General features: G+C 43.5%; 1 protein-coding gene across 3 annotated transcripts in view; it reads left to right on the top strand.

Moving 5' to 3' along the window:
- Positions 1-16,017, top strand: part of MED27 (mediator complex subunit 27) — a gene marked incomplete at its 5' end in the record, with an annotated part of 97,648 nt that extends 81,631 nt beyond the window's left edge. Inside the window, 3 exons of one of the 3 annotated variants that reach the window (XM_082492776.1) lie at positions 3,203-3,244; positions 12,871-12,948; positions 15,486-16,015. In XM_082492776.1, the coding sequence (XP_082348902.1) occupies positions 3,203-3,244; positions 12,871-12,948; positions 15,486-15,620 (255 nt within the window). In that variant the 3' untranslated portion in view covers positions 15,621-16,015. Of the gene's footprint in view, positions 1-3,202; positions 3,245-12,870; positions 12,949-15,485 lie in introns of all 3 variants that reach the window. The other 2 variants (XM_082492778.1, XM_082492777.1) reach the window with 2 other exon arrangements.
- Between the last annotated feature and the right edge of the window lie 6,289 nt (positions 16,018-22,306).

Raw genomic sequence — 22,306 nt, 5'->3', positions numbered from 1 at the left:
CATGCACTTCTGTCGTGAATTATTCACAAACCCTGCAGAATGTCTTTGCCAGGTTGCCAGCTGCATCGCTTACACATTTTTGGTGACGCTTTGCAAAAACAATAGGTGAGATCTGGCAGCCTCTGTCATGTCGTGGGTTCTGGATGCCGATCGCTCTGCAGTCTCTCTTGCTTACCGTACTAACCCATTGCGTCCACCAGATACCGATGCGTTTGAATTCGCCTCGTGGTTTTAGTGGTGGCACCATGCCACCCTGATTTCAAACTCTGACGTACTCATTGTGCACTGGAGTTTAACCATGGATAGTAATTAATTACAAGTGTTGTCCTGGTTCCTGAATAAATGAAGCTATGCAGCTCACCCTTGCAGGGCAGGCTTATTGTCAGCTGAGCCGTTAGTAGCCCTAGTCTGCCGATAAAAATAAAAACTTATTGGGATTCTTTTGGCATAGCAATACCCCGCTTTGCTTCGGATGCGGAGACCAAGAACCACCTTGACAGGGCGTATTTAGAATGGGTACTTAACATCGGTGCCGAGCCAAATTCCTATTTTTGCATCTGTTAGACTTAACTAAAGAAACGTAAGTGTCTCTGTTGAATTATCATGTTAAGGAACTTGGGTTATGTTAATGCTATGGCTTCATTAATTACCCCATATCAATAAGAAAAGGCAGCTTTTAGCCTCCTAGCGTAAGAGAGGAAAAGACATAGTAGTATCAAAGGAAAGCTTCAAAGACAGGCAGAGCTGTCTCTCGGGTAATTTCTGATCCCTGCATTCTTTCCACTTCAAAGCTGGATGTGTGTGTGTTTGGGTGAAGGGGGGGTTGAATCCGATTTCTCTAATAAGTGTTGGCACCGGACCTGTTTGATATTAGATGCAGGGAACATTCTGATTTGTTATCGCCTTTGAAATCGTTCAGACGACCTTCAGAAAATGGCCTCTTGTTACTTATGCTGGGGGTGGGTGGGGAGAGTGGGGCATTGGGAAAAAAAGCCCCAGTTTAATTCACATGCAGAGGATGCCCTGAAATTGTGCTTTCAGCAGTTTTTTAGTTACAAATGTGTGTCTTGATTGAAAGTGAAAAGTCGAAGAATAATAGACCTATAACGATGCATTCTTTAATCCGCCTCTGCCTTAATCCTCAGTTTCGGGGGAAAGGTGGGCAGTCATTTAGGATGTATGCATGTGCTTTTGGGGGGGGGGGGTGGGAGCTTTTTCTTTTTTACTTTTTCCTTTTTTTTTTTTTTTTTTATTAACTTGGATAACATCATGTCTCTAAGACAGACATTCATTACTTTTTCAGCTTTTCAATCTTCATGCCAACTAATGAACATTCAGAACCTGTTGGACGCATCTTAATGCAGCGTCTGAAGTGGACTTTTTTTGAGTCTAACTAGAAAGGATCACATACTTGGTTTGATCACTACAGATTAGCAAAACCATATATACTTTCCAATTATAGCAAGTCTGCAGTCAAAGAACGCCTTAAATTACATGAGAACGGGTTTTTAAAAATACGCATTAATGTTTTATTTTCAAATGTAGACTTTTCTAATATGGAGATGCGATGCTTCCTTCCTGACAGGCACAAGTCTGTTATTACACTGTAAATCAAGCTCAGGTCCAAGCCCAGGCTGTGGACTCCAGAGTATAAGTGGTGGTGGTGTTCACACGCGTTCTTGATCCCACCCGAAGATATATGTACAAAGGTTGGTAGGTCCATGTCTCAGGGTACTTCTGTCTTCCTCTAACCTGGAAAAGGAATCGAGACATCAGCTGCCTCTTGTCTCACAGCAAGGTCAGCAGTACTAAGCCATGAAATATCTATCCTGCAGTGTTCTTTAAAGTCTTCAATGTCACCTCTTGTCCAGACTGAGGTTTGGGCACTGAAGAGTTACTTCTGGACCAGTATTTATAAGTGGGCCACTTACCAGTGTTACTCTTAAAAGCATGGGAACTTGTAGCATTCTGACCCTTTTTAGCAATGGGAATGAATTACTCGGGTTCAGCATCTTTCCCCCTCGAGTGTGTTTTACTCGTTTCATATGACTTCCTTCATTTCAGACTCTTAATTTTTGTGCCTTTCAGAAGACTTGTAAATTCAATTCAGCTACAATTTATGGGCACTACCATAAGACAGAATTAAAATAATTAGTTGTACTTTGTAATGAAGGAGATAAGCCCCCATTGTGGTAAACCGTGTGTCTGACCATATTATCAAGCACCAGAGGAGTTACACCTGCTTCAGAAATTCACTCAAAAAAATATTTTATTTTGTCTAGTTTAAGATTCCTGAGGTTAATGCTGTAGCAGACACCTTCCCTGTGACAAGTTTTGTGCATATGGAATTTTTGAGTGCAGTGGGATCTATAGAAAAAAAAAATTATTTACAAGTCTGGGACTGATGGAAGTTCCTCTTGGTTTTTTCTGCTGCTTTTCTGTGACAGAGTGCAAGATATTCCACAGGCAGGGCTGGGCTAAAAGAGCGTTAGCATGTCACTTGAAACTGTTTAATCTGTAAGCCATTTGGTTGTTTAACAAGGACGGCCTTACCTTCTGGTTTCTGGGGTTAATAAAACTTACTTCGATTTCGTTCTTTTAGTTTGTCTATAGCTGAGCACACATTTAAGTCGTAGATGTCTGCAGTTATCCGCAACCTTAAATCTCTTTTAGTGTGATTTTTGTCTGCAAATGTAAATGCAGTTTCCTAAGGGATGTTTTATTTAGCCCCAGTAGACCACTGCTTTGGCTTAATTCAGCTAAATGCTCTTTGTGTCGTTTGTAACTGAATCACTTATTCAGACACCAGACAAGCATAAACTTAGTAAAAATGCCCTCATTTTGGAAACAGACTGAAGCTGATGAATATTTGCATAGATCAGCCACAACCCCATACAAATGAAGATTTTGCTGGTTTTAAAGAGAACACATTAATTCAACAGGTCTTGTGTATACAGATTTTTTTTTATTGAAACTGTGATGAACTATGTTGATTCTTTATTGCGATACAAAGGAAATCTTATATCATTAATTCCACTCTCTTGGATTGCAGCAGGTAAAGGCAATGGGTCAAAATGGTCAACTGAGAAATACGTCTCTGTAGATCTGTTTGCCCGCTCTTTTAATTTGAACAGCTGCTTTGCTTCTTTTTCTCCGTAATCACGTGCGGTAATATATAACTTTTTTTTTTTTCCTACTGTAGCTTGACATATGGTCTAAATCCAACTATCAAGTTTTTCAGAAGGTAAGTCTCGCATCGTTTCTCTCTACATCATGTGTATAGGAGATATGTAGAGTTTATTTTAAATATCTAGGCCCTTGTGTAAAAGAATTCAGAATTTATTCCTTTGTCATCACAACTTGCAGATAACAAACAATAATCTGTAATAATGGAAAACCGTGAGCAGAAAAGGAGATCACTTCTGCCGTTATTTAATTTGGATTTATTTCCCATCTCAGTTCCAGTCCATGGTTTGGAATAGGAAATTGGAGATTATACTACTTTAGCCTTAAAATTTCATGAGGAATCCTTAGGCACTCTTTTTTTAGTTTAGATGTTTGAGGGAGGGAGGACTGTTTCAGGCTCATCTGGATTTTGTTTTGTTGTTTTCCTTGGTTTTGGCTGCCCTGCTTTCCTGAGGGCTTGAGTTTAATCAATCAGTAGAACTCACTTTCCAAAATGAGTTTGGAAATTTTTTCCATGACGTTATTTTGCCTGCTTCTCTTCCCGTGATGGTATAAACAAAAGGAGTAACTTATTGAAATGAATGCCATTCCAGAAAGTAAGAAGGACTGATGAGATTATGAGAGCAATAAGTATAAAACTACTAAGAAGGTTAAAGTGTATTTTGGAAAGATCTATATCTCACTATTTTCCAGGCAAGGAAAAGAAGATTTCTCATTGAAGGCCTCTTGTCAAAATGCTGTAAGTTCAGATTGATCCAGGTTTAAATTCCCATTTCCTTACCTTCGAGCCACAGTTCAAGGAGCTTAAGTCTCCAGCTAGTGCACTAGCTTCCTTTCATCTACTTTTGTAGTTTGTGTAACAAATGGGGGTCAGGGACTCGAAAGGGCATAAAAGCAGGGGTCAAAAGTATGGCACATTGGCTGTATTTGTGCATCTTCCTTCCAAGACTTCAGATGTAGTCAGAAGGGAGGACGTTTGACCTATGATATTAACCTGCTGGAGATCAAAGGACAGCTTTTGGGGAGGCTGGTTGCTCTCCCTCTCTGCCTTGCATTAAAGCAAAATTTTGCTGCAGTTGATTCCTTACCCTAGAGATTAGTGGATTAAATTTTTTTTTTTTTTTTTCTCGCTTCTCAAAAATATTTAGTGTCAAGTAGGGTAATACAGCGGGAAGTGAAGCAGCGTATATCTTAGTAACTTGTTTATCAGTATGCTTTAAAGTAATTTTTGCTGTGGAATAAATGTAAGGTTCTGTAATTAAGTGCATCATCTCAATTTCCCCATGTGTGTGTTTTCTTGTTAAGTTCATTTGGGCCTAAGATTGCACCTGGGGAGGAAGAATGCTGGGCACCAGTATAGGTTAGGGGTGGACCTGCTGGGAAGTAGCTCGGAGGAGAAGGATCTGGGGGTTGTGGTAGACAGTAAATTATCCATGTGCCAGCAATGTGCCCTTGTTGCCAAAAAGGCCAATGGAATCCTGGGCTGCATAGGGAAGAGTGTGGCCAGTAGGTCGAGGGAGGTCATTCTCCCTCTCTACTCTGAACTGGTGAGGCCACAACTGGAATACTGTGTCCAGTTTTGGGCTCCCCAGTTCGAGAGGGACAGGGAACTGCTGGAGCGAGTCCAGCGAAGAGCAACTAAGATGATTGAGGGCTTGGAGCATCTGCCTTAGGAGGAAAGGCTGAGAGCGCTGGGACTCTTTAGCCTGGAGAAGAGAAGGCTGAGGGGAGACCTTATTATGGTGTACAAGTATCTAAAGGGTGGGCTGAAGGAGGATGGAGCCAGGCTCTTTTCAATGGTTCCCAGTGACAGGACGAGGGGCAATGGGCACAAGTTGGAACATAGGAAGTTCCGTTCAAATACACGGAAAAACTTCTTTACAGTGAGGGTGCCAAAGCACTGGCACAGGCTGCCCAGGGAGGGGGGGGAGTCCCCTTCTCTGGAGATTTTCAAGACCCGCCTGGATGCAGTCCTGAGTGATGTGCTCCGGGCAATCCTGCTTTAGCAGGGGAGTTGGGCTGGGTGATCTCTAGTGGTCCCTTCCAACTCTGAAAACTCCGTGATTCTGTGATTGTCCTCCAGGACGGTTTTGTTTAGAATAACTTGGAAGGGTTAAGTCATATTGCCATAATTTGTGCTAAATGATAATAAATCATGAGGGTTTGGTTGTAGAATTTTAATTGTCTGTATGCAAGATAGCAGAGTAGAGTAAATGTACAGTTTGCTTAGAAGTCCAAGTTAAGGACTTGAGGAACATAAATACGTAGAGTAAATTTCTCTTCAGATCCAGGTGGTGGCCTTCAGCGGAAGAGGTCAGTGAGAAAACACGAAATGCCCCTCTTACTGCTGCCTCTGTGGCTGCAGCAGGGATAAATAAGAATCTTTATTCTCTTCCTAATCCTCTAAAATAATGTGATGCGACCTGAATAGTAAGTTCCTGTTCTCCGATTCCCTCTCTGTAAATAATACCAAATGCATTAATATTTACCCAAAAAGGAAAGAAAAGACTGCAGGAGAAAGGGTTGCCTGTAACCAGTTGAAAAGCTGGTTTTTATAGTAGTTTCTTTTTTTATAGTAGTTTTATAGATTTTGTTCCCAGCTCTGTCTCTGTGTTACCTTGGGCAACTTAACCTCTCTTTGGATCAGTTTTCCGCATCCCTTAGGCTGGGGTAATACTTGCTGACTTCACAGGAGCTATTGCTGAATTGGTTGCGTGGTGCTCTCAGATTCTTGCATGAAGAATGTGATAAAAATGCAAGGTGGTGGTACTTTCCAATCAATACGTTCTGTACTATTGAGCTGATAGTTACAGAAGTTAAGGCGAGGACCTAAGTCAAGTTTTCAAAAAGATGATAGAAAATGCTGTGGTTCAGCATAGTAAGTTTTCTCTCTGTGGTGCTGTGCTTGGTTTGGTTTTCTCCTTATTCTCTGAAGCTGCACTTGATTCCACGTATAAAGCCCAGGAGTACTGATTTAGCAGTAGCAAAATGAAGGAAATAGTTTCTCTAACACTATTTTATCTATTATACTGTTACTAGTGTGGGACCTGTACTGCAGAATCTTCAGAAGAAATGTCTTCATGCCATTAAAAAAATCATCAGTAAATGTGTCAGAGCACATCTGAATGTTCCTGAGACGTGTTTCTCACAGCAGTCACCAGTAACGCGATGTGGAAGTGCTGTGCTGAGAAGGAAAAATCCGGATGAGTAACTGCTCCCACCGAAGGGGCTGGGTGGCCCTTTCAGCTCTGTCGCCTTTAATAGTGTAAAATCAATCATCCCTCTGAAGGGCAGGGCCGTTTCTCTTTAAAAGCTGGACCAAGTTCTCAAACTCTGTCTCCAATGATAATGCAGCAACATCTGGAGCTCACAAGATACCTGCCGGTGGTAGCTGCAGGCCTGTCAAATTCTCGCAGGGTTGCAGCGTGACTTTCTAGGTTAAGGACCAGAGACCTCTGATCTTCAATCCAACCCTGTCAAACGAAGCTAAATTTGTCCTGACTTTTTGTTTGCAAACGTTGGCTGTGTCAGCAAGCCTTTTCTCTCTCCTTCTTATTAGGCAGGATACCCGAGTGTGTATAATTTGATGGGGGATGACTCCCAGAGGGCCCATTACTGTTAAAGTGTACAGTCATTTTCGAAGTTCCCTGGAGGCTCCTTGAATCTGTTCCTGGGGTGAATAAGCTTTATAGGCATTGAATCCACCAGCAGGGTTAGATTCAGAGAATGGAGCTGGGAAAGAAGAGAGGGAAGGCTGAAAGGGCAAAAGCACAAGGAGCAAAGAAAAGGTTTTTCAGACTTCCATGTTGGTCTGACATTTAAACTCCGCAGGAGCGGCAACTGGTTTGATCTTAAACCTCCTTATTTTAACACCTTGCATCTCTTGGTCCGCTAGCACAAGAGGAGGAACAAAACAAGAAATAAGGAAGTATTTTGGGGCTTAAATCTTGGTGGGAAGAAGAGTGAACGTGAGGGCTGCATAATTCCAGGTCATTGTGCAGAGTATTAAAAATATATGTATTATAGAGAATGGTGCGGTATTCATAACTTTGCATTCAAAAAAGAGGCAAAAATATAGAATAGTGGAACTGCTCTGAGTGGATCAAAATGGGAGATGGCGTCAAACATTAACTATTTCATTTATGAAGCTGCTTAGTTAAGAGCAGCATAGCTGTTTCAGCTGTATAATATGATCAATTTGGCTGTGTAAAGTCACATGCGTAGGCTTTAAACCCATATATTTCATGATGATCCTACAGTCATATTCTTATTTTCAGCTAAAAGGTAGTTTTAGCATGCCACAAACTGATTTTGGTTTGGTTTGATATACTTCTTCCCAAGGCACGTTTTCACCTAAATTTGTTTGTGCCTATCCAGCTGTTCGTGAGCTGTGTGATCCCAAAGTGATGGAACGCGGAGCACAATTTTCACCACTGCAAGGGCGCATAAATATTATAATGTATGAAGATTTATTCTTGTCAATAATCTCAGAATAAAATCACATGCAGGATGAATGCATGCATGAGACAAATATCGGGCTATTGATGATGTCTGCTCAAGGAGAGGAGATGGACTGTTCCAGGGTCACCTGCATGATTGCTCCTGTGCATGATCAGGACTTGGCTCTGTTCAAAGACCTGCTTAGGCGAAATAAAATCTCTACGACCCAGTCCAAATAAGCAGAACAAGCGAAATAAAAACTTAAATGCTTTGTGAGCTCTGAAAACGAGCGATAAGTCCTACGCTTCAGAAAAGTCTGGGTAGCGCTTTACTGAATTGGGAGTGGGGAAGGATGTGTAAAGGATTTGTGTGGAGTTCATCAGTGCCGTGTTCATAGAGGCACCATCTATCATCCTTCCGAGCGCCTCTCAGGCGCTGGCTTCTATGTACCGTATTCCCTCCAGAGACTCAAATGTTGTCCTGGAGAGACGATTGAATAATGGGCATCCTTGGAAATGAACAAAGGCACTTGTACAGTTTTCCACATTGTGAAAGGTCTAAACACCAATAAAATTACTTCCTTTTTTTTTTTCTTTTTTCGTGCTGTGATCATCCTCCAGAATTCATTGTTAAGGCCATGAACTTAGCAGGGTTTTAAAAAAAAAATTAAAAAACTTTCGGGAGATTTAGAGAATCCCTTTATATTAGATGGAGTTGTCGGTGCCATACTTGAGGGAATAAACCAATAAGTAAGTGGCAAAGAAAGTTATGACTCTTAAAAGAAGTTTCGCACTGACTTTTGAAAAGCATATTTGCTGGCAGTGAGATAAAGTACTAGCAGAGAGAGACAGCTTCATAATTTAGTCATATGATATTTGTAGTTTTCTGGTTTGGTTTTTATGCCAGGTATAGGTTCATACATCTATGGCACATACCCAGTCTATGGTGGAGCAAAGCTATACCACAGGTCTTTGCTTTTGTCCTTCTTATTCCAGTTAGAGGAAGCACTTGTTCACCTTTCTCAGCCTGTAAATTGTGGAATGCTTTTTTTTTTTTTTTTTCTAATTTGAATGAATTTTCAGCTTTGGGAATGCTATGTGCCTAGCAGGGGTTGTCAAGGCCCAATAAGGCCATTTTTTGGATGTATCACCTTCGGAAAGCACATTTCAGCACAGCAGTACTATCAAGTGGGTAAAGAAGTGCTCTAGAAATGGCTGGTGTTGGTTTGGTTGAGACAAATGTAGGGATTTTGTTTTCTGCTCGTCGCTGGGTGTTGATCTCGCGAGCTATTTACAACTTTCCCGAGCAGGGAAGCTGGGCAGCGGGGTGCAAGAGGGAGGTCAGGGTCCGCGTCTCCCCGCTCTGCCCCAGAGCAGAGCAGCGGTGTGGGCTCAGCAGGGAGTTTCTCGCAGCGGGCCGGTACCCACACAGCCCTGCTCGCTCGCTCGCTCGCTGGGGCCTCGTCGTTCACCGAGAGCGACCAGTCCGTAGGATTTAATTTGCACAAAGTCGCGATGAAGATTAGGTTTAATCCAGTATCAGTCTGTTTTGTATTCCTGATACACAGAGTGCCCTAGACGAGAGAGCAGAGCTGCGTTTAAGTAGTACATGGTTATAGTCCACTTGCACTTGGAATTGAAAAGAAAAAAAAAAAAAATCTCACATGGTATAATTAACTATTAACAAGAAGGGAAGTTTTCTTGTTCGAATTGAAAACAAGACCGTACCTTGTGAAAGCAGAATCATTTCATACAGCCCAAGACAGCTTAAGTTTGTTTCAAGTAGAAGACCAAGACTGCCAGAAATTTTTTCCATGTGACTGCAGTCTCTTTTGCTCTGTCTCAGAGTGGGAACACTCTTAGTTAAACAATAGCTGTTTTATTTAGCAAAATTGTGCGTTCAGGAGATTGCCTTGTCTTACCTTTCCCCCCGTCCTCTTCCCCCCCAGACAAAAAATCCAAGTGCTTTTCAATGTATGAATTGTGAAATATTGAGCTTTTCTGCAAGATCACTTGAAAATCTATTTCAGGGTCCAGAGCAACAGCTATCCCAATCAATGTGTGCTCTTCTGAGCATGTTCCTATATAAAAACAGGTAGAGAAATTAGAAAGTGACGGATAACTTTGACAGCAGTAGATAAGGTATAGCAATAAAAGTGAAGTTAATAAAATAAAGCCCTGAAATGTGCAAAATGCCATCCTAAACCCAGAATAAATTAGTTTGTGATTCCAACTTGGCTGGAAGAAAAAGTGTGTCCCTTAAGTGAGCTGGCGCATATGTGGTTTGTTTTGCTTTGCTTTGGTGTGAAATTGTATTGCCATTAGTAAAGCTGGGTATTGATCCCCTCCCCTTCTTTTTTTCCTTTTTTTTTTTTTTTTTTTTCTTTTAATCTTGGGCAGTTTGTGCTTTCTCTCATCATCTCTGTTATCTTGGCGGGGGGGTGGAGGGGAGGTAGTTCTTCACTCCCATGCACTGGGCAGTTTACCATTTGCCCAGTTCTTTTGTATTTGACATCATGCCGTTTGCTGGTTTTGGGGGGGGGAGGGTGGTCATTCCCTTACTCCTCTTCCTCAGATTTGACACCCGCTTTGATCTTTTTTAGAAGCACTTTATCAGCACTGCTTATGGTAGAAATCACTGCCTTTTTGTTCAGAAACCGTTGTTAGTGTTCCAGCGATGCTGGGGTGGCTTTTATCTCCCCGTGGAATCTCATTAGCTTTACATTACAATAGGAACAGCATATGTGCAACTTTGCCAAAGTGGCCAGTCAATTTAAATTTGTTAATAGCAGTATTTTTTTCAGCAGCTTTCTTCGGTGCCAAGAGAAAACAACTTTGTTGTTCAGGAAAAAGAATTACAGTCTGTTAGAAGTAGAAATACGGCAGAAGGAGAGCGGCTGCTCATAAATATCTTCAGAACTTTCTATTCTTTGACACCCTCGTACTATCCCATAAAAGCACTGTCTTGAAAGAAAAAAATGCACATAGGTAGTAGGGCTTGGATTACAGACATTTCTGAACGCTACATGAGATGTGTTTAAAAGAAATGACTGATTTGACTTGTGCTGTGCTATTAATGCACATTTAATCACATTATTTCTAATTTTATGTGTGTGTTGAACAGTAACATATAAATGGCTTAAGCAGGCTGAGGTCCATTTTGTGAATACTTTTGCAAACTCCTCAGAATGTGCGCAGTCCCAAAAGTTTTCCCTTCTAAATGTCAGAATCTCATGTCCGTATTCACGCTGAATGGAGCAGCTTTTGGAGTTAGGCGTGTGCACCAATGATGGTGAGCAGAATCTGTTTCTAAAATTGTAGTATAACTTAAAATTGGGTTCCGTGTAGGACAGACTGATTTTGATGTAGTGTTCTGCGGAGGAAGTTTGTATGGTGTGAATTAGAGCCTGTCTATACATGGATTTATTCAGGAATACATCTTCTACAGATTCACCCCCCTGAATAGCTTCAAGCAGAAGCCTCTCTTTCTCCAGTGAAAGTTTCGAGTGCTTCAGCACAATTCACATTGCTGAATTAGACTAAATACAAATCAGGAACAAGTGGAGCTAGCTGGGAATAGCAATTGTAATTTCAGTTCACACTTTATCTTACTCAAAATTTACTATAGTATATAGACAAGCCCTGAGAAGAGCACTGCTTCTTCATGTTAGAGCTAGAAGATACAATTTAATCACTAACTAGACAATCGCGTAGTTTGTTGGATGCTTTGATATTACTGATGAGGGCCGTTAACAAATTTACAAGTTAGAAGGTGTGAAAGAGCTCTCGTGGCTGTGTTGCCTGAGTTCTTTAATAGTCCAGCCCAAGGAATTTTGCCAATAATTTCTGCGTTAAGCCTAGAACTTCTGAGAAGCAGCATGCTGGTGACTGTGCTAATAATTTGGGAAGCTCTAAACCTACAGGTGACAGGCTGAATACTGTGAATTGTGTCATAGCTGTCAGAAAGTGCCCACTTCCCGAATAATTTTAAAGTGGTAGTGATTTGAAACAAAATAAAACAAACAAACAACAAAAAAAAACAATTATCAAAGCATTGGTTTTCCTGATTTTTGTCATTAATTATTCTTATTATAAATATATATTTTATATGTATTCTGTCTAGCTGTAATTCCCAGATGTAAGATATTGTTACAGGTCTGTCTCGGAAATTAAAAAGCTTTCTATCAGAAATCTTTTAGTAATGCAAGTATTTATAAACCATAATCATATTAATTGATTCCTGGCTTCAGAGGAAACGGAACTGAGAGCTCAATTCCTGTTTGTTCCGTGTAAGCAACCTGAAATAGGACTACAAGGGCTAAATATTTTAAGTTTCACCATTAAAAAATGGAGAGGAGCATACTAATTTTTTCTGTTAAAATGCACTTTCAAATTGAGGTATTTTAACCTAGTGTTTTGGGGTTCTTTTTAATAAAACAGAGCAAAACAGAAGCTTTGGGTTTTTTGGAAATCGTAACCTCTATTCTAATCAGTTTGTCTTCCCGAAGTATTTAATTTAGATACATTATTGACCATGGTTTTTTTTCTTCTGTTGAGCAAATCAGCATAGGTTAAGAGAATATATTGTGTATAAAAAAATGGCAAAACCAAAAAACGGGAATGTACAAAGAGAACACCAAAGTGCTTTCCTCTGACACGATTTGTTTAGTGACTTGTTTATGGTTTCACAGAATACATGAGATTTCAATCACAGAAGCAGAGGTTCTGCTCTTATGCTGTAGGCATTTGAAAGTTATGCAGATTATTCGCTGTGGATGCTTTTATTTTATACAGTACAGAAGATTTCATTTTTGGGGGGTTTTATGGCTGTGTTGGTAGTCCAAAGTGGGAAGCGAAGCATGTTAGTTTAGTGTTGTTCCGTGTGGCATAGAGCTGGGTGCCTTCCTCATCACATTACCAACACTATTAGGTTTTGTCAACCTAATGGTTGATTTTGTTTAGGTTTTATCATGTTTATGAACTTCCAAAGGTGTGTTTGATTTTACTGTATGCATATGAAGTTATTTATCGTGATGGCTTCAGCTGATTCATGTATGAAGTTGTCAGAGGGAATGGAAGCTAGCTGGCAAAAGCTACCCAAAATTATTTTGAGAATGTCTTCACAGTCGTGTAATCCTGGGTTTGCTGCTTCCCCGTGGAATTTATACTGTTTTCCTGCAGATTAGCACTGCTTTGTCTGAAGTACAGAATGAATAAGGGTATATTCTCCTTTCATCCGATACAGGTGACAGATCATGCGACCACTGCTCTGTTGCACTACCAGCTGCCTCAAATGCCAGATGTGGTAGTCAGATCTTTCATGGTAAGTGTATGGGAAAATACATTTTTCCAGATAGACTTTGGCATGCTTACAGTGATTCGCATTAGCAGTTCTGATGCAATTGTAATTTTCCCTATTTAAACAAGATAGTAGAGATCGGCTGTAATTCTTTGTATGTCATGTCTGGACAAGGATGAAGAGCTCATTCTCATAATGGGTGTTGGAAGACCGAGCTGTATATGGTTCTTCTGTCACAGGTCTCAGTATTAGCTTGATGATTCCTATTTGCAAAGCCAGTCTGGGTCATCTCTAAAGACAGTAGGAGAAACTCTCTCCACCAAACTCTTTTGTTATGGCCCAGCTCTTTCACACTGTCCGTACTGCTCAAGGAGTTGAGTTCTGGATGAAGAAAGTCTGCTCCTAAGAGGAAATTCCCAGTTAGTGTATTCCAGCTGAAGCAGCTTGCTTGTCAGCTTGGCCAGTATGGTGAAGTGGTGTGCGTTATTTGGAGCCCGGTGGGAGGCAGGAACGTGATGGGGAAGAGTCCATTTTGCTGTATCCACTTTCAGCCCAAACTTTGCTCCTGAGGAATTGCATGTACTTGCCCGGTGCAACTGCAGGTGGGTTTGAGAACCAAGGAGATGCTTACTGAAGCATTCAGCTGTTTTCTTACTCAGTGAAATTAATCAAATACTACTCTACCTTGATATGCAGATTTAAGTTTATTATCTTTAATTCTGTTTGTATTTAGAATTGTATTTGTGAAATAAACATGTATATAAGCAGCCCGGTTAAGCAGAGGGTGAGAACAAGCGTTTATGATTCAGAATCCCTCTACCAAGGTGAATTTTGACGGTGGAGACTCTTGCTGTTCTCTCTGCTGTGGCCTCCCAAAGGAGGCTTTTGGGAGAGATTTTCTCTGCAATTCAGACTTTCCTTCATTTACTTCCATTACGTTACCCCTTCAACTGGAGCAATTTAACTGAGACTTTTGAAAACAAACATCTAATTTTGCCATTCACAATCTTTAGGTGTCTATGATAGCATTGGTTCTTTTACATCTTTTAATTTCCACCGTGTAATTTCAGAACAGTCAGGCTCCCTTACCTGCTGTGCTGGTTTGTTTATTTAATAAAAAGGCCGCTAAGATGAGAGATTTGGAAAGGTCTTTTCTCTTGGAGTGCATCTTAAAATAATAGGTTTTGAAAGGTGAAAGCAACTCTTACTGGTCGAATCCATGTTCAACATGTTTCTGAAAATTAATGCTTAATAGAAAGGGTAGCATGTTTGTTTAAGCCGTGAACCTGCTTTATTGATTTGATAAAACACGACTGAAACTTTTAACAAAGCAAAACCAGATGTACACCAGAAGTGTCAATACGTTGGTCCTTTCACATGTCAGTTGCGCAATCCACATGACAGGATGTAGTGAAGCCCTAATTTTCTGATGGGAATGAAGAGCGCTTTCTTTCTTTGCTTTCAACAGATGTCTCAAGTGCACAATTTAACTTCATTTACCTATTTTTGTGTTATGGTTCAGAAAATTCGATTTCTCTGTAGTGCAAGCAAAGCCCATCCAAGTTGAAGTAAATAACAGCAATTTACTTGTAGTGTTCTGTTGCCCTTGTCCACATATTTACTGCTAAACCCAGAGAAGATCTAGTCCTTTTGGAGGAGAGTTATTGACGGCCAAAGGTTTGGTTGCTATAGAGAAGGCTCTGATGAAGATGGAAGGATTTGTTTCAATAAACTCGGCTGACCTCTTCTTCGGAGAACAATTTTCTCCTATCGATGTAATTCAATAGGACTTTAAATGACAAGATTCATGTGCATCCTTCACAGTATAAATCTGCTGCTCCAGGTGGTTTTTAGTTGTGTATCTCCTTGAGTTGGGAATTGAGGTATGTGATGCTCATTGCTGCGTACGACGATGGGAACAATCCACTTTGGAGGCAGGAACTCTACCTAGGAGCACCTGAACTTACCCCGTGTTGCTCAGCACTAGCCTTTTATAGATATGTGTTTAGCAGTGTAATCGGATTTAAAATGGTACACTATTTTTATGACCAATGAGTATTGATCTTAAAATCATGTTAGAGAGGAAGTTAGTTAGCTTGCTGTGAAAGTCCTTATATCTTCAGCTGTGAAGATTTCAGGCGGTTGCGGTATGATTGCAGCAGGGGTGTGATAGATGATCATAGGAAGAGACAAACCAATATTCGGTTGAAGAAGGTACCCATCAAGAACAATTGCGTTCCAGTAAAAATATGAGGAGCGTTACAATATTTGCCTTCTATCGTGATTCTCTAGCTGCAAATACCTCCTGCTCACAGCGCATGAATTTCTATTAACAAATTTGCTTAAGTGACTAAAAAAGCAAAAGGTGATTAATAAAGTGGGAATTCAGCTATACAGTGACCTTGTAATCTTCTGCATGTTGCTGTTTATAAAATCACTGTGTGCCTCACTGGGGCCTCGCCAAAGTACATTCTCTGTCCTTCCTATCAGTTTGACAAGAATGATGACAAAGGGGAACGTCCGTATCCAGTTTTCTTAATTTCTCTCCCTTTCCCTTTTAGACCTGGTTAAGAAGTTACATAAAGCTGTTCCAGGCTCCGTGCCAGCGCTGCGGAAAGTTTCTGCAGGATGGCCTGCCACCCACGTGGAGGGATTTCCGAACGCTCGAAGCTTTTCATGACACTTGCAGGCAATAGTAGCCCAGCCATGGATAACGCAAGGAGCGAACGCTCCGTCGGGCTCAGAAGAGAGCTGATGGTGTAATAGGTGGTTCCATTTCTGAACCTTTCATCCTGTACTAAGTAGTGGGGTTGCACTAGTCCGTTTGACGATTTAAAAGCCACCGGCCTGCAAGGTACGTGTGAGACTGCTGTGTTTTGAAGAGGGTGGTAAGAAGCTGTGCGTCATCACTTTGCTTCTGAGCTGAAATGATATGCCTGGAGAGATCTGGCAGTAATAATCATTATTCTAAACGTTAATGAAAATACCAATGTACAGTTTGCGTTTTGTGACAGAATTTACAACGTTGAAAACTTTTATAAGCTTGAAATAAATTTTGTGTCCCAGAATTTGTGCTGTTTATTTCATTATTTGATCAACACGATCCTTGGGTTTGGTGTGGATTTTTCAACACTGCTCTTTTCTTCAGAAAAACTGGAAACGTTTAAACATGCATGCTGATACGATGGAGGGTGGTGGTTGTTGCGAGGCTGCTTATCTGAGTGCTGGTCTTTTTCTGGAAGAGATTATGGCGTTGATTAAACATGGAATTTCAAAGGCATGCGGCAGCTTGGAAGATGCAATGTACTTTCTAAGGCGGGGGGGAAACAGATGTTTCCCTTTACTAAAATTGTAATGAAAAATGTTAGCAAAATCTCCATGTATTAAGTGGTTAGAAAACGTGTGATGAGGAGCGACAGTGTGTATAATTCGTCATGTTTCAGAACCGAAATTAGTAAAATAATTCAGCCCTAAAGGACAGCTTCTGCGGCGCAGACACATACAGCATGCTTCCTAAATGATTTAAAATTTACGTGCCACACGCCAGCAAAGAGTAAGAGCCCTCCCGGTAATCGTTGCGCTTGGAATGGATGGGAGCGTTCAGCTCCCGTGAGCCCTGGCCAATTTTTCCTTCACCCAAAGACCGGGAAGGTCCCCGGTCCTGTCCCAGCTGGATGCTCACTGGCCTGGGGTTAAGTGTCTTCTCTGGTATTTTCCTGAGCACCGTACGTTTAATCTGTTATCTCCTGATAGCCAATTTGATTAATTCAGCTGTCACTCCCGCTAGCGCACCCTTGTTGCCTTTACAAGCAAGAGAGGCTTCGGCGATAACCTTGCTTTTGGGAGCTGGTAAGGGGAGGGCTGGAGAAGCTTTGTCACTTAGTTAATTTTCAAATAAATCAACATGAGGGTACAGTGCGGCAGCTTAATCTTCGAGGGTCCTTCTGCCTGTGAAAAGCTGCTTTTGCAGAAAGACCAGACGCCCCTCTCGGAGGCTCTGGTGGTGGCAAAGTTTGGTTTGGTGCTCAGCAAGGAATGTTGAGTTACTCCCATTTAATAAAAAGAAGGGGGGGACGACACAAAAAGGGGCAGGAAGGGGAGGCACTTTTTTTTTTTGTTGTTGTTGCAGCTGATTGAAATAAAGTGTTCAGAGATTTTTAAAGCACTTGTTTAATTTCGTTTGAAGCTACAGCATTTATGACACAGCCCGTTCCGTAGCTGTGGAAACTGAAAAATGAAGAAACTTGAGTATCCCCCTGTACTTGTGTGGTGCTGAATGAACCGTGTTTGCTGGTAACATAAAAGACTGAGCTCCCAAAGACAGCAACTCCTTCCCGCGAGGACAGTGCCTGATGTGGGGGTTTCGGCTTTCCAGGTATAGAAATCCGCGCGAGACTGGCTCGTACAAGAGAGCAGAACTTGAAAGAAAATACGCGCTTATGATTTCCTTTGGAGGCACAACTCTGCCTCTGAAGAATGTGCGTATATTTGTTTGAGGAAGTTGGTAAGTGAGATGTGATTTTTTTTTTTTAGCTTTTTTTTTTTTTAATTATGATTATTATTCCCAATCGCCAAATGGAACCGTGGCCATAGCAGAGGGATAATGGCCGTTTCAAATCCAGTTGCATTACCTAATGAAAACTCGTCGTGCTATTATTTGACCCAAGTAGCCTTCTCGGTACAAAGATCACCCAAGACAGAACAATGTGTGCATCTTAGATGAGAGAGCGCCTTGTAAATAAGCAGCCCTGCTATCCGTCCCGTTACTGTACTAATTGGGCAGCTCGGGTTTCTGATAGTGTAAGCAACTTTTTTTGTTGTTATTAAAAAGGTCATAATATGGTATCCAGCCTGCTGTAGGTGCTGCTGTCTGCTCCGTTCTGTTTATAATTAAATAATGGTGTAGAAAGCAAATCCTGAAGTTCACAAAAGTAATATGTGTGGAATCATGTCTTGGCACTTGGAGATAATTAGTTGCAGAAAACAGCATCAACCGGTCTGCGTGTTAATTGAGCCTGAAATTTTAAACCTGTAATTGGTGAGCCTGATGGAGGGTCATAAAAATCACTGGAGGTACCTCAGTACAAAATTAATTGTCTTACGGAAGCGCAACACAAACCCGTTTGTCACGTTCCTGCCGCCAGCAAACTGGGGGAGGAGGGAGTCGTCTCCCCGTGTAGAAGCCCTGGGAGGAACTGCGATTTCTGTCCTGCAAGCCTTTCAGTGGGACAGGTTGGAATATTTCCACTTTGGAGAATGAAATTCAACAGTCTAAATTGTTCTAAAGTGTATGAATTGCAGCAGTTTGGTTGCAGCACGTGCTGGTCTCTGCTTACTGGCCTGGAAGTCCCGACGCTTCCGATCGTGGCCGAGGTGCGGGTTTCCGAGGCGAGCCGGAGCTTGCTCTGACTTTTGAACGCGAGGAATAAAAACTGGGAGATTCTAACTAAAAAGCTGTTCTCACAATACGGCCTTTTGGTGTTCTTCCTCCGCTCTGTGGCTTGGATACCGGGCGCTGTTATTTGTCTTTTCCCCCCGTAGTTCAAAGGGGTGGGTGGCAAAAAGCGGTTCAGTTGCAGGACGAGCAGCCTTACTGGTTTTATCGTTGGAGTTTGTTGCAGATTGTAAAGCCGCTTGTATCTCTAAGGCAAACAGTGATGACCGTGATCCCTGAAGAGTGGTTGGCTCTCCGGAGCATCTTCTAGAAGTGCGCTGCTCCTCATACTTACTTCTGCAGGGGAAGCACAACGGCGGACTCGGCAGCAGCCAAATTTAACAGGGAGAGAGGAAAGGAAACTAATGTACCTGCGGAAGCAGCAGTGCCGCTTTTAGCGGCTCGGGTTGTATGCGTTATGGAACCGCACCGTTCCAGCACTGTTGGTTATAGCGCCGCGATAGGTTCCTCTCGCCCAGCAGCGCGGGAGCGTGCGGTGCCGCAGCCTGGTCAGTGGCACCGTGGTGTCACTTACCCCCCTCGCAACACCCGGTCTTCTGTTGCATCCCTCGGGTGAATAATCCCCGGGTTATTGTCCCGTCTGCAAACCCCACCTACTGTGCTTGTGGCGCTCGCAAGTGCTAAAGGTTACAAAATCCATCTTTTCGCTAAGAAAGCAACTTAATGAGCGTGCGAGTTTCTCTGGCGAAGGGAACCCGCAGCAGATACGCAGTGCCTATTGCAGCCGGCGCCCCTCTTCCCTCCCAGCACCCCTCCCCAAACCGCTTTAATTTCTCTGCCAATATTGGACAAATGTAACAGGCTGACTTTTTAATTTTCTACTCCCAGGTCTCCCTTGTCCCCTCATGCATTTTTCATGGCAGCTCACGGCTCCCTCCCCGCCTGCCCTGTGAACAATATTGATCGACCGATTAAGCCATCAAGCCATGGCAAACAACTTTAATTTTCTAACCGAAGCCTTTGAGTTCTCTTCCCTTTCTTGTATATTTGTTGCCTTCTTACGAAGTTTTTAATGTCGACTTGGAAACAAATACATTTTTTAAATTAGTCCCACGGTTAATTGGGAGCTGCGCGCCACCGCGAGCAATCCGCGTTAAAATATTAACCCAGAAAACGTAATAAAAGAGAGCGGGAAGTGCTATGTACGGTCCCATTTCAAAGCCGGAATCGTTCCTGCTCCAGCTTTTGGGGAAGGGCTTGAAGAAGACTGAGGGTACTTGCCTTTTCTCTTCGGTCTCTCCCAGTAGCCTTGTGATGAGTTTTACTGGGCGGAGAGGAAGCCGGCGGCAGCAGCGCAGCAGCCCCGGCCGGACCTGCAGCACTCGGGCTCTGGGTGCCCGGCCGTGCTCCTGCGAGCCCGCCGACCACCGAATGTGTTCTTCTCAGCTAAACCCACCGAAGGCTCATCGGGTTGCGCATGTAGCGCTGCCTGCGTGCTCTGAAGGCCATGGGTTCCTGCAAGTTTATGTGACACCCGGTTCGTCTTGTAGAACAATTAAGCCGTGATGACGCTAAAGTGGAGGGAGATCCACCCGACCCGAATCCCAGGGCTGGCGGGAGCGGAAACGCATCCTTCTTGCAAGCTCGGTACGTGCCGTTTCGGTGAGGCTCGTCAGAATCGCTCTGTGGGTTTGAAAATTGCTTTTCAAGGTGAAAACGCAGCTTAAATATCAGGATATTTGTCTCTCCCTGGGAGCCGTGGAGCTCTGCGTGGCGCAGCGGTGCTGCGGTCCTGTCTCGGGTGCGGGTCCTTCAGGGAGCGCTGAGCCCTGAGAGCGGGACCGGTGAGCCGCAGCGGGTGCCGGGGGTCCTCGTTCTGAGCAGCCGCTCGGCTGCTTGTTCTGGTGTCTGTCTCCAGGTCCGTGAATTACGAAGACGAACAAAACCTTCCAAAGGAACCGGCCCGCTGCCCATGAGGGTCTGCATACAGGCAGTGCCAGGACCAGGCATTGTCACCCCCGTACCTGCCCTCCGACTCGTCTTTCTACCGGGGTCGGGCTGGGAATCGCTCGCCCCTGGCTCTGGACCGATGCAGGCAGCGGGCCCAGCGCCCGGAGGCGGGAGCCGTGGCTCCACGTGGTCGCAGCCGGGAGGTTCGGCGGGAGCCTCGGTTGTCTCCGTCAATAGCTGTTGCCCACCGCTGCGTGGAAACCTCCGACGTTTCTACTGCCCTCCGCACCTCTGCCCGTGCGACCTTATTACAGACCCAGGCTATGGATTTAGTTCAAAAACATGCAACAGGGTGACAGATCCGCCTCGCAGCTGGCGCTCGATGCAGGTTTCACCAGTGAATTTAGCACCTAAATCCACGTCCCCGCCTGCCTCCCCCCTTCCGCGGGGGAACTCGCCTCTCCAGCGCTTGGAACCTCACAGCCCAAGTCCCCAGTTCCCCCCTTTATCGCTGACGCAGCATTGCCGGGCAGGGCTTGTCTTCTTCCAAACTCGCCTGGTGTCCTTCAGAAGAAGAAATTTGCTGCAAGTAAACGGGGGAAGCGTCGGCTTCAGCTGCGTTTCTCTGCCGCAGACGTCGGCTGTTTCGCCCGTGGCGGTTCGTCGGTCGGGAGCAGTCGGGGCACGGAGGGAGTTGGCGGTTCCGTGAGCAACAGCTGCAGTCGTTGGGGTTTGTGTCACCTCTCTTGCTTTGAGGGACTCCGATTGCAATACCAGATAATTAGTTCCTACAAAGACGCGTATGTGTCATGAACTTGTTAGAATTTTTGAGGTTGTCTTTTTTTCTTCCCTTTTAAACGCGAGTGAGCAAAACAAGAGACGCCTCTCGATGTGCTCCTCGTTAACGCGAGGAGAGCGCTGAACCCTCCGGGGGGTCAGAGGTGTTTGCCTTTGCAACAACCGGGGCTTTTTTATCATCTGGCATTTTATCTTCTGTAAAGCTCAACAGTGGCACTAACTCCTGATTACCAGGTTTGCGTCGTAAAAATGAAAGGGGAGGGGAAAAAAAAAAAAAAAAAAAAAAGTGTGGCACAGGAATGTAAATGGTCTTTTATTGAACTGTGGGAACCCAGGGACAGCTGAGCATTTCCCATTTTATTTACTTTTTCACGTTAATAAGGAGGCTAATTTAAAATGAGAGTCCCCGTAGTTGGTAATAGAGGGGTTTGTGCCGATCAAAAAGTCGCTGTGAAAACCAGAGGGCTGGGGTGACGGACGGCGGTGCTCTGTCGGTCGGATGCTGAGACTGTCGCTCGGGGGTTTAGAGCTGCAGCACGCTCCCCTCTGTCGGTGTTCAACATCTCCAACGAGTTCCTGCAAATCAGCTGAGGAATATTTCCAGAAAGCAACAAATTTGTGAAAAATATTAACGGTGAGGTTAGTTTGAATTCGTAAGAACACATATTTGCCTGAAAACGTGATTATAAAAGTTACACTCGTGGAACAGTAACGCGGGCTGGGATTGATCTCCAGTAATTTGTAACCCCCAGTTACAATTAACCCACGGTACCAACATTTCAGCTATTGAGTTTTCACGACAAACTGCTCATTCGGCATCCGCGGGCGAAGAATTCGTAGCAGGAAATCTCACCCTAGCCTGGGTATAAAAGTAAAATGGATAGCGGGGAGAAGCAGCCCGTGCCTGTGCCGCGCTGCCGTGCCCTTGTCTCTCACCATCTGCACTTCCCGCCTGCGTTTTGGTTTTATTAAGGTATTTTTAGCCCTTTTTCTTTCCTTATAGCCTCGCTGCTGTTGACGATCCCTCTTTAAAATGCTGAGGAGATAGCGGGAACCTTTTCTTTTTTTTTTTTTTTTTTTAAAGGCGCTGAAGGTCCCCCCGGGGAGGGCTGCGGGTGACAGCGGGGCTGCGGCGTCCCCGCGGTTCAGAACAATCTATAGAGCAGCTCCAGGGAGAGGTGACCTGCGGACACCGTTCGCTTTCTGCTTGACGAAAAAGCCAACCGGCCACCGGTTCCC

Source organism: Vanellus vanellus (assembly GCF_965231255.1).
Source record: "Vanellus vanellus genome assembly, chromosome: 18".
NCBI lineage: Eukaryota > Metazoa > Chordata > Aves > Charadriiformes > Charadriidae > Vanellus > Vanellus vanellus.
Note: the sequence above shows the minus strand (reverse complement) of the source record. Positions and strands in the feature narration are given on the sequence as shown.